Genomic DNA, 21,797 nt, shown 5'->3' with positions numbered 1-21,797 from the left:
GAAAAAGAATAGGAGTACATGCTGAAATTCACAAATGAACTTTCAATGCATTGAAAAGGATATAGAAACTGAACTGTTCAGCCACACTTCGTTATATTCTGAACCTGAAGACTTTATATTCATTTTTGTTGCACATTGTTAAAACCTGAATTTAGAAAAGTGAAAGCCAGAAGAAAGAAAAAATTAAAATGAATTATATCTTCAGCATCATATGAAGTTCAAAATGAAGAAATTTGGATCAGAATCTGTGGCCCTGAAAGTCAATTTCATCTGAAGATCAAACCAGAATAAATGAAGTTGGCAAGAACGAACAGAAATTGCGGGAAAATAGACATTTTCAGTAATTCACTATTTTTTTTTGTGTGTGGACACTTCAAAAATATTGTTATTGTATTGATATATATTAATAACTGGTATTACTGGAATGGACATATCAGAATCCTTTTCATAAACTGGATGCTGCTTCAACAAGAGAAATCTTAAAAGAAACAAAAAGTACTCATGATTTTGAAAAAAGACTGTGATTTAGAAGACGAATGTTAATATTGAGAACATTTATGGACGCAGCAAACTCAGACTACATATGAAACCTGTGGCACTTTGAGTTGGTGTGTTAAGGTAAAATACAATTTTTATCATAGAGGGCTGTTCCTAGTTCTTGTTATTTTGGATACTGTTGTAATACAGGTAACAACTTTTAAAAAAACACTTAACTGAAAAAAAAATCTTTTGTAAATGATACCGATTAAGAATGAGGCATTTGTTACAAAATTTGATATCTAAGTAAATTTCTTAGGCAACCTTATCAGACAGGAGATGATGGAAAACCTTTAGATTGAAATGTCTGTAAATTTTTAGCCCGAATGTTTGAGAAGAAGAATTAAAACAAGAATAATCATTTGTGCATGACAAATACCTGGCATTACATGTCAAATGATCATATTATTTGCCCTGTAGCTTTTTACGACTAGGATGGAAAGAAAAGAACATTTGTATAAAAATAAAGTAGGGTTTTTTGTCTTCAGTATTTAGCACTCTTACAATTCTTTTTTTAAAAATAAGTAACATTAAGCAATAATGATCAGTAATAGTCCGAGATAGGCACATCTTAAGTGTTCCTAATAAAAATTTGTAGTGTATCCACCTACATCATAGTAATTCAAGTGCACTAGAGGCTTATGAAGTTTGAATTCTTAAGAAAGGCCTACTATTTTATTTAAAACATTATTTTAAATTAATAAATATATGGAAGATTAATGAATCTTTTTTGCACTAGATGAAAACTCCTAGAGAACTGGTTGAGGTTTTTATTACTCAGGTGTAAATTACGATGAGATAAGTAAAGCTATATTAAATTGGCCAGCGATCTATTTACAGGTGGTCCTCAACTTACGATCATAATTGAGCCCAAAAATTACATTGTTAAAAAGTGAGAAATGTATTAGATGGGTTTTGTTCCATATTATGACATTTCTTGCCCCAGTTGTTAATGAATCACTGCCTAAGTTGATAAGTTAGTAACCTGGTTTTTAAGTGAACCTGGCTCCCCCATTGAATTTGCTTATCATAAACTTGCAAAAGGTGATCATATGACCCCAGGCTGCAGCAATGGTTCAAAGTATGAATCAGTTGCCATGCATCTGAAGTTTGATCACATCCTGGGAATTCTGGAAAGGTTGTAACTCTGGAAAATGGTCATACGTCACTTTTTTCAGTGCCGTTGTAACTTTGAATGGCCACCAAATGAGTTGTTGTAAGTCGAGGACTATCTGTATTCTTAAATGCATTGAAAGTTCACAGATATACCTTCTAAAGCATGATTTTTTTCCAAGATAGTATGAGTTGGTATTCCTTTGATTCCCCCCCCCCCCTCTTTAAAATATTCAAGAGATGATGCCTGAGGGTCCGTCTGAGGACATGGGCAGCAGCACTTCTATAACTGTGATTTTTATTCTGCAGGTCCCAGTAGAGATGGCACAATTAGTGAAGACACTATTCGAGCTTCCCTTATATCAGCAGTCAGTGATAAGTTGAGATGGCGAATGAAAGAAGAAATGGATCGTGCCCAGGCAGAGCTCAATGCCTTGAAGCGCACGGAAGAGGATCTGAAAAAAGGTCATCAGAAGCTTGAAGAGATGGTAACTCGCCTAGACCAAGAGGTGGTAAGCAGGAAAGACACTGCATTGCTGGCTGGGGGATTCTGGGAGTTGAAGTCCAGATATCTTCAAGTTGTCAAGGTTGGGAAACACTGGCCTAGAGCCCTTGACTGATAGTCAAACTTACTTCATAATGGCGGGAAAGATAAATTGCTTTTAAAAAAAAAATCACATGTGAGTGTGGAGTGTATACATTTCTTTTTATTCCTAACTTTAGATTTTAAGAGATATAGTGATCTGCAGTTGCATCTCAGGATGATTAATGTAATGTTGGAAAAAAGTAGAAAAAATTGTAGTCAAATATTCAAATGTATTTGAGATCTAGTGAGTTAAAGGAAAAGATGAATAAAAGAGTTTATGTTAAAAGCTTTATAAAATTCCTTTTAAAGTGTTTTCCCTGTTTTAATTACTCAATTCTTATTCATTTTAATGGTGTCTCCTCTTTGTTATCTTCTTTCAGCTGGTTTCTCCCATGCCTCCTGGAAGGAGAGTCCAGCATGGGTTTAGCTCAAGTCTTATTGGTAGGACTGAGTTTCAATATTAACATAAATACATAATAATTAGGTACCGCCCCCTTGCTGCCCCAAGCATCCAGTTTTAAAAAACTCAGTCGAGGTTAAGGACATGAGTTTTATTTCTCCCTCTAGGTTGAGTATGTTTAAATATTAATAAATAATGTGTTGAACTTTGTAATTTTTTTCCCTTTGTCGTTTTTGCAGGTTTGCGGTTCAACTAGGGGTCTCTGCCCTCCGCGGGCACCACCCCCACCTTTCCTCCTTTTGGGGCCTCTTCTCTCCGTGGGTACTGCCCAGCGAGGAGCAACTGGGCGCTTATTCTTGACCCCAACGGTCAGACTTAGCCCAATTCACCCCAGATGGGAGGGGTCCGTCCCTTCCCATCGTCGGGGGCGGCGAGGAAATAATCGCTATTACCGCAGCCGCGGCGGCCATTCCAAGCCGCCAAACAGCTGATTGCCGCTTGCAAAGGGCGAGCCGAAGACAGCGTTTTCGCGACCGCCGAGGCGTCTGGCGGGGAAGCGTCTGGCGGTTTCAATTTCGGCTTTTCAATGGCGGGCGCTCGCTCTCTGAGGCGATTCATCGCGCCCGCCATGTTGTTTAAATAAAGCTGAGGGCGCGAACGGCTTCTATCGCCGTTTCAAAAAGGTGCGAACCGGGCAGCTGGCCAACTTCGGAGGCCTGCAGTTCTGCCTAGTGACAGCCGATGGTGTCACGTGGGGCGCTGACAGCCAATTAAAAAACACCTTAGCTGTCAGTTTGCCTGCATGTCTCACTTGCGAGTGAGAGCTTTGCTTAAACACCTGCGGCTGTGTGAGAGTTTCATTTGTGGATTCGTGAGTACGCTGCCCCTATATAATTAAATAAATATGGCAGATCAAGTGGTCATCAGGGAGGAGCAGGCCCAGGCAGTCCAGACACCTGCAAAAGGGAAGGACAAGGCTCCAAGCAAGCCTAAAAGTAAATCCTCCCAGTCTGGTTCCTCTCTTCGTGAGGCTGAGAGGAAAATTAAAGCCCTGGAGCAGCGTTTGGAGGCGGCCTTGTCCCCCCCCATCGTAGGAGGATTGGCTATAGGCCCTTTTCAACCTCTCCCTCCATCTGCTCTTTCACCTGTGGGCTCAGTGGGGCTCCAAGGCACCGCTACAGAAAGAGACTGGTCCCCTGACAGACAGACTCCACAGATTCCTCCTCCAGTGCCTACACACACAGCCAGGCCCGATCGGCCTTTATCATCTAACAGCCAGGCACTGCCTCAGGTTGGGCTGCAAACGCCCTATGCTCCTTCATCTACCTTCACACCAACAGCGGCGGGTCTTAGAGACCACACAGACGCCTGGCAGGCCTTTGCACCTACTTTACAAGACATTGTCACTAATGCGTATACACAAGGCATAGCAGCGGCAACCCAACGTGCCCAGGCCTTTACTTCTCAATCTACCCAACCCAGAGATGTCTGGTCAGCTCCACCGCCCCCTACTGGGTTGGATTCTATGTCAATTGACCACTCCATCTTCGAGGAGGACGGTGACCAGGGGAATGGCTTGTCGGATGATGAGTTCGCCTTCCCCGAACAGCCAGCAGTGGCCGGCCTATTTAAACCCTCATTGTTTAGGGTTTTGTTACACAAGGCAAAACAGGCCTTGGATGTGCCGGGATCAGCAAATCTGGTGGATCCTGGAGATGGGCCACGCACCTCCGCGGCATTGTGCAAGGAACCTACCAGAGAATCAGACAACGTTCCTGCGCTGGAGATATTTCTTGAGAACATTAAACGCCCATGGCAGCATCCAGCGGCGGCACAGGGGCCTTCAAATCTAGAACGCCGGTTTTATACCTTTGATGACAACATGGAGAATCTCCTCCAATTTCCCCCTGTGGACAAACCGGTGGCCACTTTGGTCTCCCGTGCTGTCGTACCATCGGAGACGGCTGACAACTTGAAACCTGATGAGAGGAGGGCAGAGACTCTTCTCAAGAAGACCCATCAGATGGCCGCATGGGCTCTTCGGGCAGCATCCACTGCCTCATTCTTCACTCGGGCATCCATCATGTGGATCCAGGAGGTCCAGGCGAGATTGGGCCCCGACGAGACCCGCTTGCGGCAGGATTTAAACAAGCTCCTAGCGACGGCGGAATTCACCACTGACGCCACGCTGCATGCAGCTAAGTTTGCTTCAAGGGCCATGGCATCGACCATTTCGTCAAGGCGTTTACTTTGGCTAAGAAACTGGCAAGTGGATGCCAAATCAAAGTGGACATTGGCTTCGGCTCCCTTTGAAGGCACAAAGTTGTTCGGGGAGTCTCTTGATCCTGTCCTGGTGGAGGATAAGGATAAACGGAAGGTCCTTCCAAGGTCTTTCCGCCGTCAGGACCGTAGAACTGGTCCGTACTCCCATCAACAGTCCTTTCGGTGGGACTCCTGGTCGGCCTCTTCTCAACCGGCCAGGCCCTATTCACAAGGTGGCTTCACAACACCATATAGGAATGAGAGATCTTACTCCCAGGATCGGGGTAGAGGTTTCTCCCAGACAAGACGTCCTTTCCGTGGATACCAACAACGGAACGCCCGGCGTTCCAAGTGACTGGCTGGACGACCTTCCCTTGGGGGGCAAGTTGCAGAGGTTCAGCAAGCAATGGCAGGTCACTACTTCAGACCCCTGGGTATTGGCAACCATATCCCAGGGCCTACGCATCGAACTTCTACACAGTCCTCCGGATCATTTTGTATCTTGCCCCGGGCCCAGGGATCCCGCAAGGAGGGCTCTCTTGGATCAAGAGATTCTACACCTCTTGCAGATCCAAGCGATCGAGCCTGTTCAGGACAATGTCAAGGGTACGGGATTCTACTCAACGGTGTTCCTCGTACCCAAGGCGTCCGGGGGTTGCAGACTCATCTTGAACCTCAAGCGTTTGAACCAATATGTTCTTTACTGACGGTTCAAGATGAGCTCCCTCCGCTCCATCCTGGCCTTCGTTCGAGCAGGGGACCTCCTTACTTCTGTCGACTTGAAGGAGGCCTACCTGCATGTCCCCATACATCCAGCCCATCGCAAGTTTCTCAGGTTTTGCCTTCACAACGTCCATTACCAATACAAGGCGATGCCCTTTGGCCTGTCATCGGCCCCGCGCACCTTTACCAAAATATTGGATGCGCTGCTGGCGGGTCTACGGTCCCAACCAATTCGAATAATAGCATATTTGGACGACATTTTACTTCTGTCTCCAGACCGCAGGACGGCGCACAAAGATTTGCAGACCACAATGTCTGTTCTACAACGTCACGGCTTTACCATCAATATATCAAAGAGCCATCTGACTCCTGCGACCAGGCTCATTCACCTGGGTGCAGTGATAGACACGGTCTCCCAGAAGGTGTTTCTCTCTCCCGAGCGGCAGCTCAACATCTGCTCTCTGGTAAGCAGCCTTCAACGGGACCGGCGGGTTCCATTGTCTTTTCTGTCCAAGGTACTGGGAACCCTAGTATCATGCGTGGACATTGTCCCTTGGGCCCGTTACCATTACCGACTACTTCAATGGACTTTACTTCCATTTCAGCGCCAACAACTAAGCCATACACACCGCCTAACCTCCGTGGGACGCGAACTACGTTTTTCCCTGGGATGGTGGAGATCCCCGGCACTACGGCAGGGCACCCCCTTCGGCCAATTCCGTCATACCATCCTCACCACGGATGCCAGTCTGCTGGGATGGGGCGCCCATGTCAACGCCCAGGTGGCTCAGGGGTCCTGGAGCCCCCAGGAACTCCACCCAATCAACATCAATTTTCTGGAGTTGCGGGCGGTCCGCTTGGCATTGCTGACCTTTTCCACTTTACTGGAGGGACATCACGTCCTCGTACGCACGGACAATGTGGCGACCAGGGCGCATTTAAATCACCAGGGGGGGACGCGGTCTCTCAGACTGATGGAAGAGACGGTTCTGCTTTTCGACTGGGCGGAGGCTCATCTCTCCTCTCTTTTTTTTTTTTTTTTTTTTATAGACATACAGACATACAAACATTAAACATAAAATGGGGATGTATTTCCCCGCTTCTTTTGAAAGTATACATTCAAATAGAAAAAAGAATACATAATCAAACATTTGTTAAATGTTAAAAAGTCTAGTAAAAAATTTTCAAATCTTAAATGCAATGTTAGTACGGTATAAGTAAAAATTCTTAATATGTTGTTTATGTGTAATATAATCATCTAATCAAACATTTAAACAAATCTCAGTTACTAAACATACATAAAACAAAATTCTTGAAATGTTGCTTGTGAGTAAACTATTATATCAAAGTCATCAACAAATACATTTGAACTAATATTAATATTGTTATTACCTAAATAAAAACAGATCTATCTCTTATTTTTTCTTATCTAACCATCTATATACATTATTCCATGTTTCATAAAATTTAGTGTCTTCTTGATCGTTTAATCGTCTTGTCATCATATCCATTTCGGCGCAATCTAATATTTTAGCTATAACATCTTCTTTCTTGGGGATTTCCTCCCCCTTCCAGTTTTGCGCGTATATTATTCTAGCCGCGGTTAATATGTGTATGATTAAATAAAGAGTTTCTTTCTTATAAGTCTGTTTGGTAATTCCTAATAAGTAAAATTCCGGGGTATTATCTATATCATGCTTTAATATTTCTTTTAATATCTTCTCAATCATCTTCCAATAGATTTTAGCTTTACCACATGTCCACCATTGATGGTAATAAGTTCCTATATCTTTCTTGCATTTCCAACATAGTGGGGATGTTTTAGGAAACATTTTTGCTATCCTGTTTGGTGGGAGGTGCCATCTATAAAACATTTTAATTTGGTTTTCTTTTAATGAAACTGACTTGGTCATTTTCCAATTATTAATCCAAACTTTTTCCCAAGTATCTATGTCTATTTCCTTACCTATATTTCTGCACCATCTTATCATAGTATCTTTTAAAGTCAACTCAATATTTTTGTGAGCGATAAGAAATTTATATAGTTTCCCTATCATTTTTACTGAATTGGTGATAATTAAATTACTTAGCAAATTCTTACTTTTATTAAAAATGTAAAGAGTTTTATCCTTCTGGTATCTGGATCGAATCTGGGCATAATGCCACCAGTCTATTATTATTCCTTCTTCTTGTAATTTATTCCTAGGTTTTAACTTCATCTGGTCATTTAATAGTTCTTTATATCTATAAAATATTTTCGTGTCTTTTATAGACTTTGGATGTGTTATTGCTTCTAGGGGGGCTATCCATTCTGGAACGTTTAAGAAGTGATTTTTCTTTACGTCTTTCCAAACCTCTAATAAATACTTCCTTAATGTGTGTCTTTTAAAATATGAGTGATTTTTTTCCCTGTCATACCATATGAATGCATGCCAACCCAACATGAGATCATGTCCTTCTAAATTTAATATCCTTTTATTCTCTAAAGTTATCCAATCTTTAATCCATGTTAAGGCGGCGGCCTGGTAATATAATTTCCAGTTTGGAAGACCAAATCCTCCTCTTTCTTTAATGTCTTCTAAACAGTTTATTTTTATCCTTGCTTTTTTCCCTTGCCATATAAATTTTTTAACTAAGTTTGTCAAAGTTCTAAAAAAAGTTCCCCCTGGATTTATTGGAATTACCTGGAAAAGAAATAAAACCTTAGGCAAAATATTCATCTTGATTGTAGCAATTCTTCCTAAAAATGATATTTTCAGGCTATTCCACGTTTCTAAATCTTTTTTAATTTCTGATAATAATTTTATGTAGTTATCATTTTTTAATGTTATTGTTTTCGCTGTTAAATTTATTCCTAGATATTTTACTTTCTTTACGGTTTTTATTCCAGAAATATTTTCTAATTTAGTTTCTTGTATTTTATTCATATTTTTAGTTAAGAAAAAAGTTTTTCTTTTATTTATCTTTAAACCTGCTACCTTTCCGTATTGTTCAATAGTTTGCAATAACGAAGGAACTGTTGTTATCGGTTCTTCAATTATAAACGTTAAATCATCTGCAAAAGCTTGGAGTTTATAAGTTTCGCCTCCTATAGTTAAACCTTTTATTTCAGAATCCGCTCTTATTTTAATTAATAAAGTTTCAAGTGTCATAATAAATAGCAATGGTGATATAGGACACCCTTGACGAACTCCCTTATTTATATCAAGTGTTTGTAATTGGTTATTATTTAGTATTATCTTAGTCGTTTGTTTTGAATATATAGTATCTATTAAATTAACAAATTTTGGTCCAAATCTCATTTTGTTTAATTGCATTTTTATAAATGTCCAGTTGACGTTGTCAAAGGCCTTTTGAGCATCTAAAAACATTAAAGATGCTGTCTTATCTGAATGTTGTTCATAATATTCTAATGTATTTATTACAGTTCTAAGATTGTTTTTAATTTGTCGCCCTGGTAGAAATCCATTTTGGTCTTGGTGTATTATTCCATTTATAATTCTTTTAAGTCTATCTGCATAAATGGCAATAAATATTTTATAATCTACATTTAATAAAGATATGGGTCTATAATTTTTGATTTTTACTGGGTCAGTACCGGATTTGTGTATTAAAGTTGTCAACGATTCTGACCAAGATTTCGGAATTTTACCCTCAAGTCTACATAAATTAAAAGTTTCTAACATATGATTTCTTACTATTTCATTTTCTATCTTGTACCATTCTGCCGGTATAGCATCCGGACCAGTGGCCTTGTTGTTTTTCTGTTTTTTAATTATAGTTAGGAGTTCTTCCATTGTTATTGGTCCATCCAACATAGTCTGTTGGTCTTCTGTTATTTGTGGTAATTTTGAAGCCTGTAAGTAATTAAAAACTTCATCTTCACTAACATTGTCTTTGGCATAAAGATCTTTATAAAAATTATAGACAATATCTGCCTTTCCTTCTGTATCGTATTTTATTGTACCATCTTTATCTTCTAATTTTTTTATCAATTTGGATTGACTCTGCTTTCTAAGTTTATATGCTAACCATCTGCCTGGTTTATTTGCATGTTCAAAATAATGTTGTTTTGCTCTTTTAATTTTGTCAGTTATTTGATTTTGTTCTATAATTCTAATTTTATGTTTAATTACATTTATTTCTGTTTTAAAATCTCTGTTCTTGGTGTGTTGCTGCGATGCAAATTCCAGTTGTTTTAATTCATTTATTAATTGTAGATACTTTAATTTATTTTCCTTATTATATTTTGCTATATAGGATATTGTTAACCCTCTTATATAAGCTTTGAGTGTGTCCCATAAATTCTGTGGAGTGGTGTCTGGAGTTTTATTAATTTCAAGAAATATTTTTAATTCCTTTTCGATCCAATCCTTATATTTCTTATCATTCAATATATTTCTATTCATCCGCCAAGTATTCTGTTTATTATTCGTTCTTATGTAAACCACTATTGGGTTGTGGTCGGCCCATGTATTAACATCTATCTCTACTTCCCTTATTTGTTCTGCAACCATTTTTGGTGTCCATACCATGTCTATTCTTGTCCAGATTTTGTGGGGATTAGAATAAAACGTAAATTGTCTTTTATGGGGGTGTCTTTCCCTCCATATATCATTTAACAGTACAGTGAACCCTCGATCATCGCGAGGGTTCCGTTCCAGGACCCCACGCGATGATCGATTTTTAGCGAAGTAGCGGTGCGGAAGTAAAAACACCATCTGCGCTTGCGCAGATGGTGTTTTTGCTTCCACTGCCGCCCGCCCTTCGCCCGCCCACCCCGTTGCTCGCGCCTGGGGTGCGCGCGCGTTTGGGGACTCCCTAGATCCGCTCCCCAGCTGGGGAAAGCGTGCGCGTTGCTGGGGAAAGCGCGCGCGTTTGGGGACTCCCTATATCCGCTCCCCAGCTGGGGAAAGCGTGCGCGTTGCTGGGGAAAGCGCGCGCGTTTGGGGACTCCCTAGATCCGCTCCCCAGCTGGGGAAAGCGCGCGCGTTGCTGGGGAAAGCGCGCGCGTTTGGGGACTCCCTAGATCCGCTCCCCAGCTGGGGAGCGGATATAGGGAGTCCCCAAACGCGCGCGCTTTCCCCAGCAACGCGCGCGCTTTCCCCAGCTGGGGAGCGGATCTAGGGAGTCCCCACCGCGCGCGCGTTGCTGGGGAAAGCGCGCGCGTTGCTGGGGAAAGCGCGCGCGTTTGGGGACTCCCTAGATCCGCTCCCCAGCTGGGGAAAGCGCGCGCGTTGCTGGGGAAAGCGCGCGCGTTTGGGGACTCCCTATATCCGCTCCCCAGCTGGGGAGCGGATCTAGGGAGTCCCCAAACGCGCGCGCTTTCCCCAGCAACGCGCGCACTTTCCCCAGCTGGGGAGCGGATCTAGGGAGTCCCCAAACGCGCGCGCTTTCCCCAGCAACGCGCGCGCTTTCCCCAGCTGGGGAGCGGAGCTGGGATGTCCCCAAGCTCGTGCCGCCCGCCCGCCCACGCCGTTGCTCGCGCCGCCGCTGGGGTCTTACGGGGGCAAGAGGGGGAAGACCCAGGGAAGCCTCTGCCCGGCGGGGAAACTCCACCATCTATGCATGTGTGGAAGGGCACGCATGCGCAGATGGTGGAGTTTACTTCCTGGTTGAAAACTCGCGAAATAGCCCTTTCGCGATACTTGAACACGCGAAACTCGAGGGTTCACTGTAATTCTGTTTTCATTTTTTGGAAAGTACTAGGTAGTAGATTTCTTTTTGTTTTTTTCCTTTTATTATTACTCCCCCCCCCTGAATGGTCTAGTTGCCTATTCACAATAGCATTAAAATCACCTATTATTAATACATTCTCAATTGCTAAATCTATTATTATTTGATGTAAATTTTTATAAAATGTCATTTGGTCTTCATTGGGAGCGTAAATAGAAACAACCACTATAGGTCTAGGTTCAATATCAACTTGTACAATCAATATTCTACCGTCATTATCCTTGTATATTTGTTTGGAATTTATAGAATTCTCTACATACATCACCACACCTCTTTTTTTTTGATCTGCTAATGCAGCATACATTTTTCCAATTTTAGGATTCAACAATAATTTTTGGTTATCTTTTTTAATATGTACTTCTTGTAATATTGCAATTTGAGCATTTTGACTTCTGATTTTGGAAAAGATTTGTTTCCTTTTCCTTGGTTCATTAAGTCCATTAACATTTACCGAAAAGATCTTTAGATCTTTAGTTGTTGTCATTTAGTAGGTTTTTTGGTTTCTCGCTGGGGTTGAACTCTTCTAGCACCTTGGTCCTGCTCTATTGCCAGAGCAGTGGCCCCCAAAAGTTCTTCTTGTTGGATTGCTAGTTTCTCCCCTGGTTGGTGTTGTGCTGATTGTTGTTGAGCCTCTTGTTGCTTATCTGAAAAGTCCATGTGGCTGATGCCACTATTTTCGAAGAAATATCTAGCTTGTTCTACATTTTCCAGCTTGTATCTTGTAGAGCGCCATGTCAGAGAAAGACCTTGTGGGATTAACCAACGATAGGTTATATTTTCTTTGATCAAAATTCTGGTAAGAAAATGGTAATCTCTTCTGCTCTCTCTGACACTTCTTGGAACTTGTTTTAATATTTTTATTTCCACTCCTTGATGTTGGAGTTTGGAGTTTCTTGCCCAGTGGAGTATGTCATCTCGCAAAGTTTTCCTGGTAAATTTGATGTGAATCTCTCTTGGGAGGTTGTGACGACGGATGTAACTATTCGAAGTTCGGTAAACTTCATCGATTTCTTTCACTAGCGCAGCAGGATCCTCCTGGAGTATTCCTCCAATAGTTTCCGCCATAGTCATTTTTAAATCTTCATCTTTTTCCTCTTTCATGTTCTGAAATCGTAGTCCATACGAAGCACGTTGCATCTCCAGCTGGATGATTGATTCATCATGTCTTCTATGTCTTGCATCAGCTCTCCCTTCAAGATAATCTATTCTTTTTGCATTTTTGTCGGATTTCTCTTCAACCTTTTTGACTCGATCATCACTTTCTTGTAGTGTTTGTTGAATCACCTTTATCTGGTCTTTCACCTCGGCCATATCAACTTTCAATTGGGCCATCTCCTTTTTAAATTCTGTCAAGTCTGCTTTTATAGCTTCTCTTTGTTGTGTTGCATCCTCTTTTATAGCCTCTCTTTGTTGGGTAGCATTTTCTTGAGATTTAAACATAAAGTCCTGCATGTTGTTTAAAGTTTCTTGTAGTGTTGCAAAGTTGGACTGCATTGTTTTGTCTTTTTCTTTATCCTTGGAAGACATAGCTGACGCCTGGTGCGTCGGGGAAGGACGCGGCGACACTTGTGGAGAAGAGATTGTTGCAGTGGTTTGTTTTTTGACCATTTTAACAACAGTTGAAGAAGTTGACATTATCAATTTTGAATCCACAGTTTAAAATTCAAATTAATTTAAATCAATCTAAATTTATATGTAGTGAAAGGGAGAAAATTTCTATAAATTCCAAATCTATTCAATCTGTTTTATTAACAGTTACCCTTAAATTATGACTATTCAGTTGTCAAAAAAATTCAAAATTCAAAATCCAATATATGTTATTATTATTATTGTTATTATTTTGGAAATTTAAAAATTTAAAAATATAATAACACAGAAAACAAATGTAAAACTTTTAGGAATAAGAAACAAATAAAAGTTAAAAATAAATGGTCTAATAAGAAGACAGAGTAAATAACAGCAAAGAAAGAATAATAACTATTTTAAAAAGGGAGATTCTAAGGAGGTAAAAAAAAAAGGAAGAGAAAAGAGACTTAATAAAGCAGTAAAAGGAGGGAGAAAAAAGGAGAGAGAAAGGGAGAATATTTCAATTCAAATAATTGGAATAGAGCAGGAAACCAAGGTTTGCTAACAGTGCATAATCTTCAATTCAAGCTTCTTTTGCAGATAGGTGTAAAAAGAAGGAAAATCAGAAGGGAATCAAAAAAGGATTAATTAATCAAAAAGAAAACACAATATATATAGTTATAGTCTTCTTATAAATCAAGAAATTATACTAAATAAATGAAGAATGTGAATCCAAATGTCAGAAGATACAGTTATACTTAATCCCAGTTGCAGGTCTCAAAAAGAAAGTCAAATTAATAATTTTCTTGTGATTAAAATGGAGTCTATGTTCTTTTCCAAATTCAAGACAAAGGCAAAAAAAGTAGATCTCAAAATGGAGTCAGGTTAAAAGTCAGAGGTTTATATAACTAGGCAGATGTGAAAAGGTTCTCAAAAAAAAATAATCCCAAGAAAAAGGCAATCAGCAAGTAATCCAAAGTAATCCAAAGGCAATCAGCAAGTAATCCAGCTAGGTTAATCCAAAGGAAAGGTATCAGTTCCTTCTATTTCCCTTTTGTTTTCAAGTTGTTATATAATGTTATTATGTTGCAAAGACAACAGGATGAGAAAAAAAAAATATGGCAACAAAGTTATATTCCTCCGCTGTTGAAATGTCAGCCCGGAACACAATGTTTTTAACAGACTATAAAAAAGAAGTTTTACTCATCATTACTGATTTCTTTTAAGCATTAAAATCTTCTAAATAGTCATTTCCAGTTTAAGTTCTTTTATTAAAGCATAAGGTAGAAAAAATGTTTTATAGATTCCAAAATTCACTTGCAAGATGGAAACAATGAAAATGGGAAGGATTAGTCTCGGCTGTTATTTGCGGATGAGACTCAAAGAGAAAAACTTTCACTTTCGCCTCGTTAAAGAAAGCTTTCCCTTGAGGCTTCCGAACGATCAAATCTTCAAATTTTAGTCTTGAAACAAAGAGGAAATTTTTTACCTTGAGTCCTTTATCGAATGTATTCTTTTTCAGTTGGTTAAATGTAAAACTTTCACTTTAAAAATTTTTCTCAGCTTCCCGCTGGGCGAGGGGAGAAAGCGCTGGCCGGTCCTCTTAGGCAAAGAGGATCGGTTCTCCCGTCTTCGAAGCTGCGGGGCGAACCGCTGCCTCCGGAGTCTCAGCGATGGCTCCTCGGGCAGAGGGGAGCCCCCTGTTCTGGGATCGGGCCATCCGAGCCCGATCCGATCGCAAATGCGACCTTCGGAGGGGGTAGAAGGGATCGCCTGGCAGAGCCCTGCCAAAGATGTCCCGCCGCGATCTCCGCCAAGCCGGAGGCAGAACACATTGCGGGAGAGGACAACAAGCAGGCGGATTGGCTCAGCCGCCAGGAGCTAGATCCAACGGAGTGGAGTCTCGATCCGCTTCTGTTTCAGGAGGTCGCGCTTCGGTTCGGGTATCCGGTAGTGGATCTGTTCGCCACACCCCAAAACGCCCAGCTCCCGAGGTTTTACTCCCGGTTTCCATCCCCGGGAGCCGAAGGGGTCAATGCCCTACACCTCCAGTGGCCAAAGACCTTACTGTATGCCTTTCCTCCGATCCCACTTATTCCAAAAGTGATAAGGAAGATCCTAATGGAGAGGGCGGAGGTGATCCTGCTAGCGCCTCATTGGCCTCGGAGACCTTGGTTTGCGGATCTCAGGGACCTGTCCATCTCCCCATCGTGGAGGATCCCGGACAACCAAATCTCCCTCAGCCAGGGATTTGTGTACCATCCGGACCCCCAATGGTTCCACCTAACCGCGTGGCACTTGAAGGGGACAGGTTGAGGAGCTGTCACCTTCCCGAGAATGTTATAACAACCATTCAAGCGGCTCGACGCCCTTCCACTGTTCGGATTTATCAGGCGACATGGGCTGCCTTTCAATCCTTCTGTACCGGCAGGAACTTAAGGCCACAGGACTCCTCAGTTCTCCTTGTTTTAGAATTTCTGCAGCACGGTTTGGAGAAAGGTCTGGCGCCTAACACATTGAAACGCCAGGTGGCGGCGCTTGCCACGATTATTAAACGGGACGATGGGGGATCTTTATCTTATCACCCTTGGATTAAAGATTTTCTCAGAGGGGCTGCGAACACACACCCTCCTCCGGTTCGACGTTTCCCCACATGGGACTTGACCTTGGTCCTTCAGGCCCTTACGGGCCCACCGTTTGAACCGTTAAGGACAGTCTCATTACGTTACCTTTCCCTTAAGACAGCCTTTTTGGTTGCCGTTACTTCAGCACGGCGTGTGTCGGAACTATCCGCGTTATCGGTGAGACCAGATTTGTGTCAGTTTCACCCTGACAGAGTTTGTTTACGTCTGGACCCCACCTTTATTCCGAAAGTCAACACACGTTTTCACAGAGCCCTGGAGTTAGTGCTTCCAAGTTTCTGTACCCGTGGTACTCACCCGTTAGAACTTAAGTGGCACAAGGTTGATGTACGCAGAGCGTTGAAGCTTTACATCAGGTGTACCAACACTATACGCAAATCTGAGGCCTTATTTGTGTCATTTGCCTCTAGTAGACTGGGTCTTAAGGTCTCTTCAAATACCATTAGCCAGTGGGTAAAACTCTGCATAGTCGAGGCATACAAGGCGAGTTCAAATACTCCGCCGTGTGGCATACAGGCTCATTCAACAAGGAGTGCGGCTTCCTCGGCAGCTTGGACGACGCAAGCACCCCTCGAGGATATCTGCAGAGCCGCGGCGTGGAGCTCACTCACAACTTTTGTTCGCCATTACAAGTTAGATGTCTTCGCTTCGGCAGAAGCGGCCTTTGGCAGACGTGTGCTGCAGAAAGTGTGCGGGGAGGTGCAGCCCATGGTTCACCAATCTCCCTCCCTGGAACATTGAACTTGGGTATATCCCATGCTGGACTCTCCTTCCAGGAGGCATGGGAGAAGAACCGTTGTACCTACCTGAACGGTCTTCTCGATGCCCTGGAAGGAGAGTCCAAACCCTCCCTGGGAACCATGGGAGTTTTTTAGTTCTTGTTATAATTGTGATTTTTGAATAAAGTTTGATCATTCTTACCATTCTTTTCGTTTTTTAAAACTGGATGCTTGGGGCAGCAAGGGGGCGGTACCTAATTATTATGTATTTATGTTAATATTGAAACTCAGTCCTACCAATAAGACTTGAGCTAAACCCATGCTGGACTCTCCTTCCAGGGCATCGAGAAGACCGTTCAGGTAGGTACAACGGTTCTTCTCAATTCTATTTCCTCTTCTATTCTGACTAATAATTCCATTCTTTCCTTCTTATCCTGGTCTTTGCTCCTGGACTCTTGTGTATAACTTTCCCTTCTTCTATCTATACGATCAAATATTTCCAAAATGTCCTTGTGTAGTTCCAGTACAAGATCGTTAATGCTTTGCATCATTGGCTCCATTATGTTTAAGTCTCCACAATCATCAACTCATGAATAAGTCAAATTTTAATGTCTCATCATGTTCAATCAAATAGGTCAGTTACTTCAGGGATACTCCACTCCTCAAATCATTTTTCTATATCCAAGGATATTCAGGGGTCTCCAAATGCAAAATCTTATTTAATATTCCAGTCTCCAGTGGTTAGAAGGTAAATAGGTATAGTTCAATAGTTATCTTCAGTTATTTCAAAGTTCAAGTTGCAAAAATTCACTTTTATCAGAAGATAGCGCTCTTTGCTTCACTTAGCTCCCTCTCTGCTTTTATTTTGACAAGCCCGATTTATTTATCTTGCTTGTTTTAAGTATAAATCCAATACTTAAAGCAAATTATTAGAAGAAAAGGTGGGGTTATGGTTCCAGCATCTTAATATGTCTTCTTAATATCATACCTTTTGTTTTGAGGATTCAATTTCCAACTTAGTTTTCTTTTTAAGCAAATATTTATTTTTTAAGTACGGTATCCAATATGCTTTTTCACAATATTCATTCTAAAATGTATTTCCCCTTAGATTTTGAGGGGGTCAAGCTTCAGGAATAAATCTTTTCTCACCCAGACAACGCACCATTCACCGTTTCTCTGTTCCTACTCAAACTTATGATTTCTAGCTCTTCCCTGGCTTAATGGCAGCCATCCTGACTGCCGCTGCTACTAGTCTTCGGATAAAAGGGGTTTCTGAGACAGGGAGGAGAGATGTGGCTCCCTTCAACCCGCAAGGCGGTCCTCCTTTGCTTCACCACCCTACAGGGTGGCTATGGCTTCCAATGAAGACCTTGACAGGGAGAGCTTGGAACGGAACCATGGAGCTTGCAGACCTCACTTCTGAAGCCGCCAAAAGTTCAACCAGAAGTCCAAGGCTTATAAAATTATGAGGGCATTGAAAAAATTAATTAATAATTCATTTTCTTAATTATATGTTATACTTGAACCTAGAATGATCTAGGTAAATTAATGCTAAATGGTTTAAGGTAGATGAAATAATATATAGTTAAGATTATCAGCAGCAAGGCAAAAAACATTATAAGCCATTTTTAAGAATAGTTGCTCTGTGCATGTGACTACCGGTCTGATATCGCCATTGAATCACACAGGAAAATAGTTAATGTAAGTAATACAGGATTTAATTCAAATCTGTTAAGTCTCTTCTTAATTCCGTTGGGCTATTTTAAATTAGTAATTGTGTTGACAGACAGGCTAGAAATTGGGATGACTTCAGGCTAGTTACTCTGTCGCAGCCTTGGGAAAAAGTCAATAGCAAACCAGTTCCCAATACGTTGCCAAGAAAACTGCCTAGACTTGTATAGGTGAAGACTCACTGAAAGGAGCAGCCAAAAAAAGTACAATACTCAGTAGGTGAAGGTGAAAGGTCTAGAGGGTCAGTTTTAAAGGGTCATTTTACTGTCTGTCCGTCTAGGCTGAAGTTGACAAAAACATCGATCTCCTGAAAAAGAAAGATGAAGAGTTAAGTTCTGCCTTGGAAAAAATGGAAAGTCAGTCAGAAAACAACGACATAGATGAAGTTATAGTTCCTACAGCACCACTTTACAAACAGATACTGAACTTGTATGCGGAGGAAAATGCTATTGAAGATACCATCTTTTATCTGGGGGAAGCTCTGAGACGTGGAGTTATAGACCTTGACATCTTTCTCAAGGTAGTTTTAATGAATTATCCAAACATACATGAATATACTGGCCGTTCCACTTGTCCACCTTATTTCTGAACTTTAATGCTATTTAGTAAACGTGATATACAAGTGCACATTTCTCTGATGTAATATAGCATGTAGACCAGGGGTGTCAAACATTATTTCATTGAGGGTTGTGTTTGATACCTTGGGGGTGTGGGTGGGCGTGGCCGGGGTGGGCATGACCAGGTCGACATCACTCAGGAGCTATTTTCACTGGCAGAGGGCTGCAGGAGGCCATTGCAGCCGGAAACAGAGCCTGGGAGGGCCGTACGTAGTTCTCCCAAGCTCCATTTTTGCTGGCAGAGGTACTGTGGGCTGATCTTTTGCTGTTTCCAGGGCAGCCTCCTGGGCCAGATCTAAGCATTCTGCGGGCTGGATCCAGGCCTTGAGTTTGACACCCCTGATGTAGACAGTAATTGTGGACGCAGTGCCCACATGGTAATTACAAAGATACAAGCATATGCTGTGATTCAACTTGCTCTGCATTTCATCTCTTTATTTAGTTTCTCTCCTGAAAACATTGGGAAATAAACTCAAAATCCATTGGGGAAGGAAAGGTACTAAAAATCAAATGATTTTTCTTACAGTACGTTTTATTTTGACCAGCTCTTTTCAAAATTAAAATCTGGACTATTAGGTGTAAATATTTATTTCAATAATGGAGTAATTGATGTTCTGAAATGCATGTATATCATGCTTCTTTTATCACTCTTGTATGATTTATCCCAAGTGTTTTACTTCTTTTCAGCATGTCCGTCTCTTGTCTCGCAAGCAATTCCAGCTGAGGGCACTTATGCAAAAAGCAAGAAAGACTGCAGGACTCAGTGATCTCTACTAATCGACGACATGAGAAAGTGTAGCAGGGGCCAAATGGTCATATTCTGAGTTTCCTTTGAATATGTAGGTGGGGAAAAAATAAGTTATTGCATCATTCAATTGTAAGATATTTTGAATGGATAATATATTTTTCTTTTCTTTTTGGTAAGGACTAGCTTTTATGAATGCACTTTCAATTTTCTGTAAACCTTTTTCATTGATGGACTGATGGTTAAATAAAATCCATTGCATAACCTTTTTTCCCCTTGTGCTATAGATATTTGTTCAGTGAGCATGTCTTTCTTTTCATTTAACATTTACAGAATATAGTTGGAGTTGTTATCTGTGTACTTCTAAAATCAATTTCTAATAAAAGTATAGAATTGGAGGCTAAAATGTGTTTTACATTATTTAAAAATTGCTGTATGATCGGATCCTTTGCTTGCTTAATAGACACTTCTTAGCACTGGAAAAAACACTATCACTTCTCCCCTTTTAGCGATAAATACTGTATATTTTCTCATTGTTAAATCACCTATTCTTTTTTAAATCGGACTAATTCTTTAGGATGGCTCTTATAATATGTCATTAATTTAATGAATTAATAACAAATTTGATGGTGGTGATTACCTTGAATTATTTTAAAGAACTATAACCAAATAAACCAATGAAAGATACATAGATTAATTCACTATGAGCTATGATTGAACTGTAAATCAGTATTCTTGTGTAACAGGAATCCTATGTGCTTTAATTCTCCCATATTCATCATTGACCTCTAAAGCCTCTGGAACTGATTTTCTAAGCGAGGGAATTCATTTTCTTGCCTTGCCACCAATCTCACATATTTAAAAAATGACCAAATTCATACACTAAAAACCTTTAAAAAACATTAAAAATTATTAAAGAGTGTGGAAAATATCATATCTGCAAGTGCAATTCAACTTAATAAAAATGTAATCCTCCAGCCCACTACTATCGGATCCCCCAGCATAGTGACACAGCCCAGCAGTGGGTTGTCTCTTGCTTCTGTGGTGGGAGGCTCCGCCCACCTGCCCAAGATGCTTCTACGCGTGTGCTCAAATCAGTGGCAAACTAATTCAGATCCACCGCTGACGCAGCCATGTCTCCAGACCTTTCCTAAAGGCCAGAAGGCTGAAGCTATTTTAGGTTCCAGGCTGGGGAAAGGTGGAGGACACCTATAACATGCCTCTCATGCTGTATTTGATGGGATTGGCATCATTGAGTGAGGGAGTCGCCAGTCCCAACTGTGGTTAGTAAATGCGGGTAACTTATTGTATAAATCAGGGAGGGCAAGAATAGAAGCACCACCCCCATCCTGAATCCTCCAGACGTCATTCATAAACATAATCTCTGCCATTTGGGGTGCTGCAATTTAGCATGCATTGAATTTCAGAAGGGGTCCTTTGAAGTTGTGCACCTACCACTTTCTCAACGAAAAAGGGAAATTTACAGCTGGATGCAACTTAAACCAGTTCTCTTACAGGATTTACAAGGATTACCTCTTGAGGGGAGGATGAGCTGCTACTGCTTCAAGGCGGGGCAAATGACCACCCCCCCTGCAAAAAAGCATTCACTACTCCTTGAATCCAACATGAATATAGGTGGCAGAATTCACAGCAACAAGGAGCTTCTGCAGGACCAGAGTGAAACTCCCCTGATAACCAAGCAAGATCATACCTCAATAATCCCCATAAATCCTGCCTAGCTGGAGTCCAGCTATGAGCTGATTTCAGCACTTTTTCCTCTAAATGCCTAGAACCATGATGGTGAACCTGTGACAGGCAGAGCCATATCCGAGGATAGGCGAGATTTTGCCATGTTTCAGCTCGTCAGCTGATTTTTAACCTTGGGAAAGGCCGTTTCGCCATGTTGACCAGCATAGTGCACTTTATCTTCACAACTCTGGCTGATACCCAATCCCAGCATTAAAAAAAATGCATTGATTGAAACTTTCTTACAGGATATAATTAAGCTTTTTATGTTACTTCTAAAGCCCTAAACCAGTGGTGGTGAACCTGTGGCACGTAGTCATATCTGAGGGCATGCAAAGCGTTGCCTTATGTCAGCTCCAGTGCACATGTGCAGGCTGATCAGCTGATTTTCGGCTTTTTTTCCTGCTGTTTCCATTCTCCACAGGCTTCAGGAAAGCCTGAAGCCTGGGGACTGCAAAACATAGCTCAACTGTAAGTTCACTTGTGTGCTCCCCTCTGGCCTCTTTTTTGCTATCAGGTCTTCAGGAACTTTTTTGGCTTTGGATAGTTGTAGCCAGGCCACCCACACCTCGGCTCATTTCTTCCACAATTGGCAAGGCTTTTCTGAAGGCCTCTGCAGCCAATAACTAGAGTTCCATATCAATCCAGAGCTCTGTTATCAGCTAGACAGGCTT

At 41.4% G+C, this 21,797-nt stretch overlaps 1 protein-coding gene across 1 annotated transcript in view; it reads left to right on the top strand.

The window, feature by feature from the left end:
- Nucleotides 1–19,783, top strand: part of TSG101 (tumor susceptibility 101) — a 46,891-nt gene extending 27,108 nt beyond the window's left edge. The window contains exons 8-10 of the mRNA XM_070764480.1: nucleotides 1,960–2,162; nucleotides 18,296–18,535; nucleotides 19,320–19,783. Of these exons, the coding sequence (XP_070620581.1) occupies nucleotides 1,960–2,162; nucleotides 18,296–18,535; nucleotides 19,320–19,409 (533 nt within the window). The 3' untranslated portion in view covers nucleotides 19,410–19,783. The remainder of the gene's footprint in view (nucleotides 1–1,959; nucleotides 2,163–18,295; nucleotides 18,536–19,319) is intronic.
- The last annotated feature ends 2,014 nt before the right edge of the window (nucleotides 19,784–21,797 follow it).

This window comes from Erythrolamprus reginae, chromosome 1 (genome assembly GCF_031021105.1).
Source record: "Erythrolamprus reginae isolate rEryReg1 chromosome 1, rEryReg1.hap1, whole genome shotgun sequence".
NCBI lineage: Eukaryota > Metazoa > Chordata > Lepidosauria > Squamata > Dipsadidae > Erythrolamprus > Erythrolamprus reginae.
The sequence above is the reverse complement of the archived record's forward strand: the minus strand, read 5'-3'. Positions and strand labels throughout refer to the sequence as shown.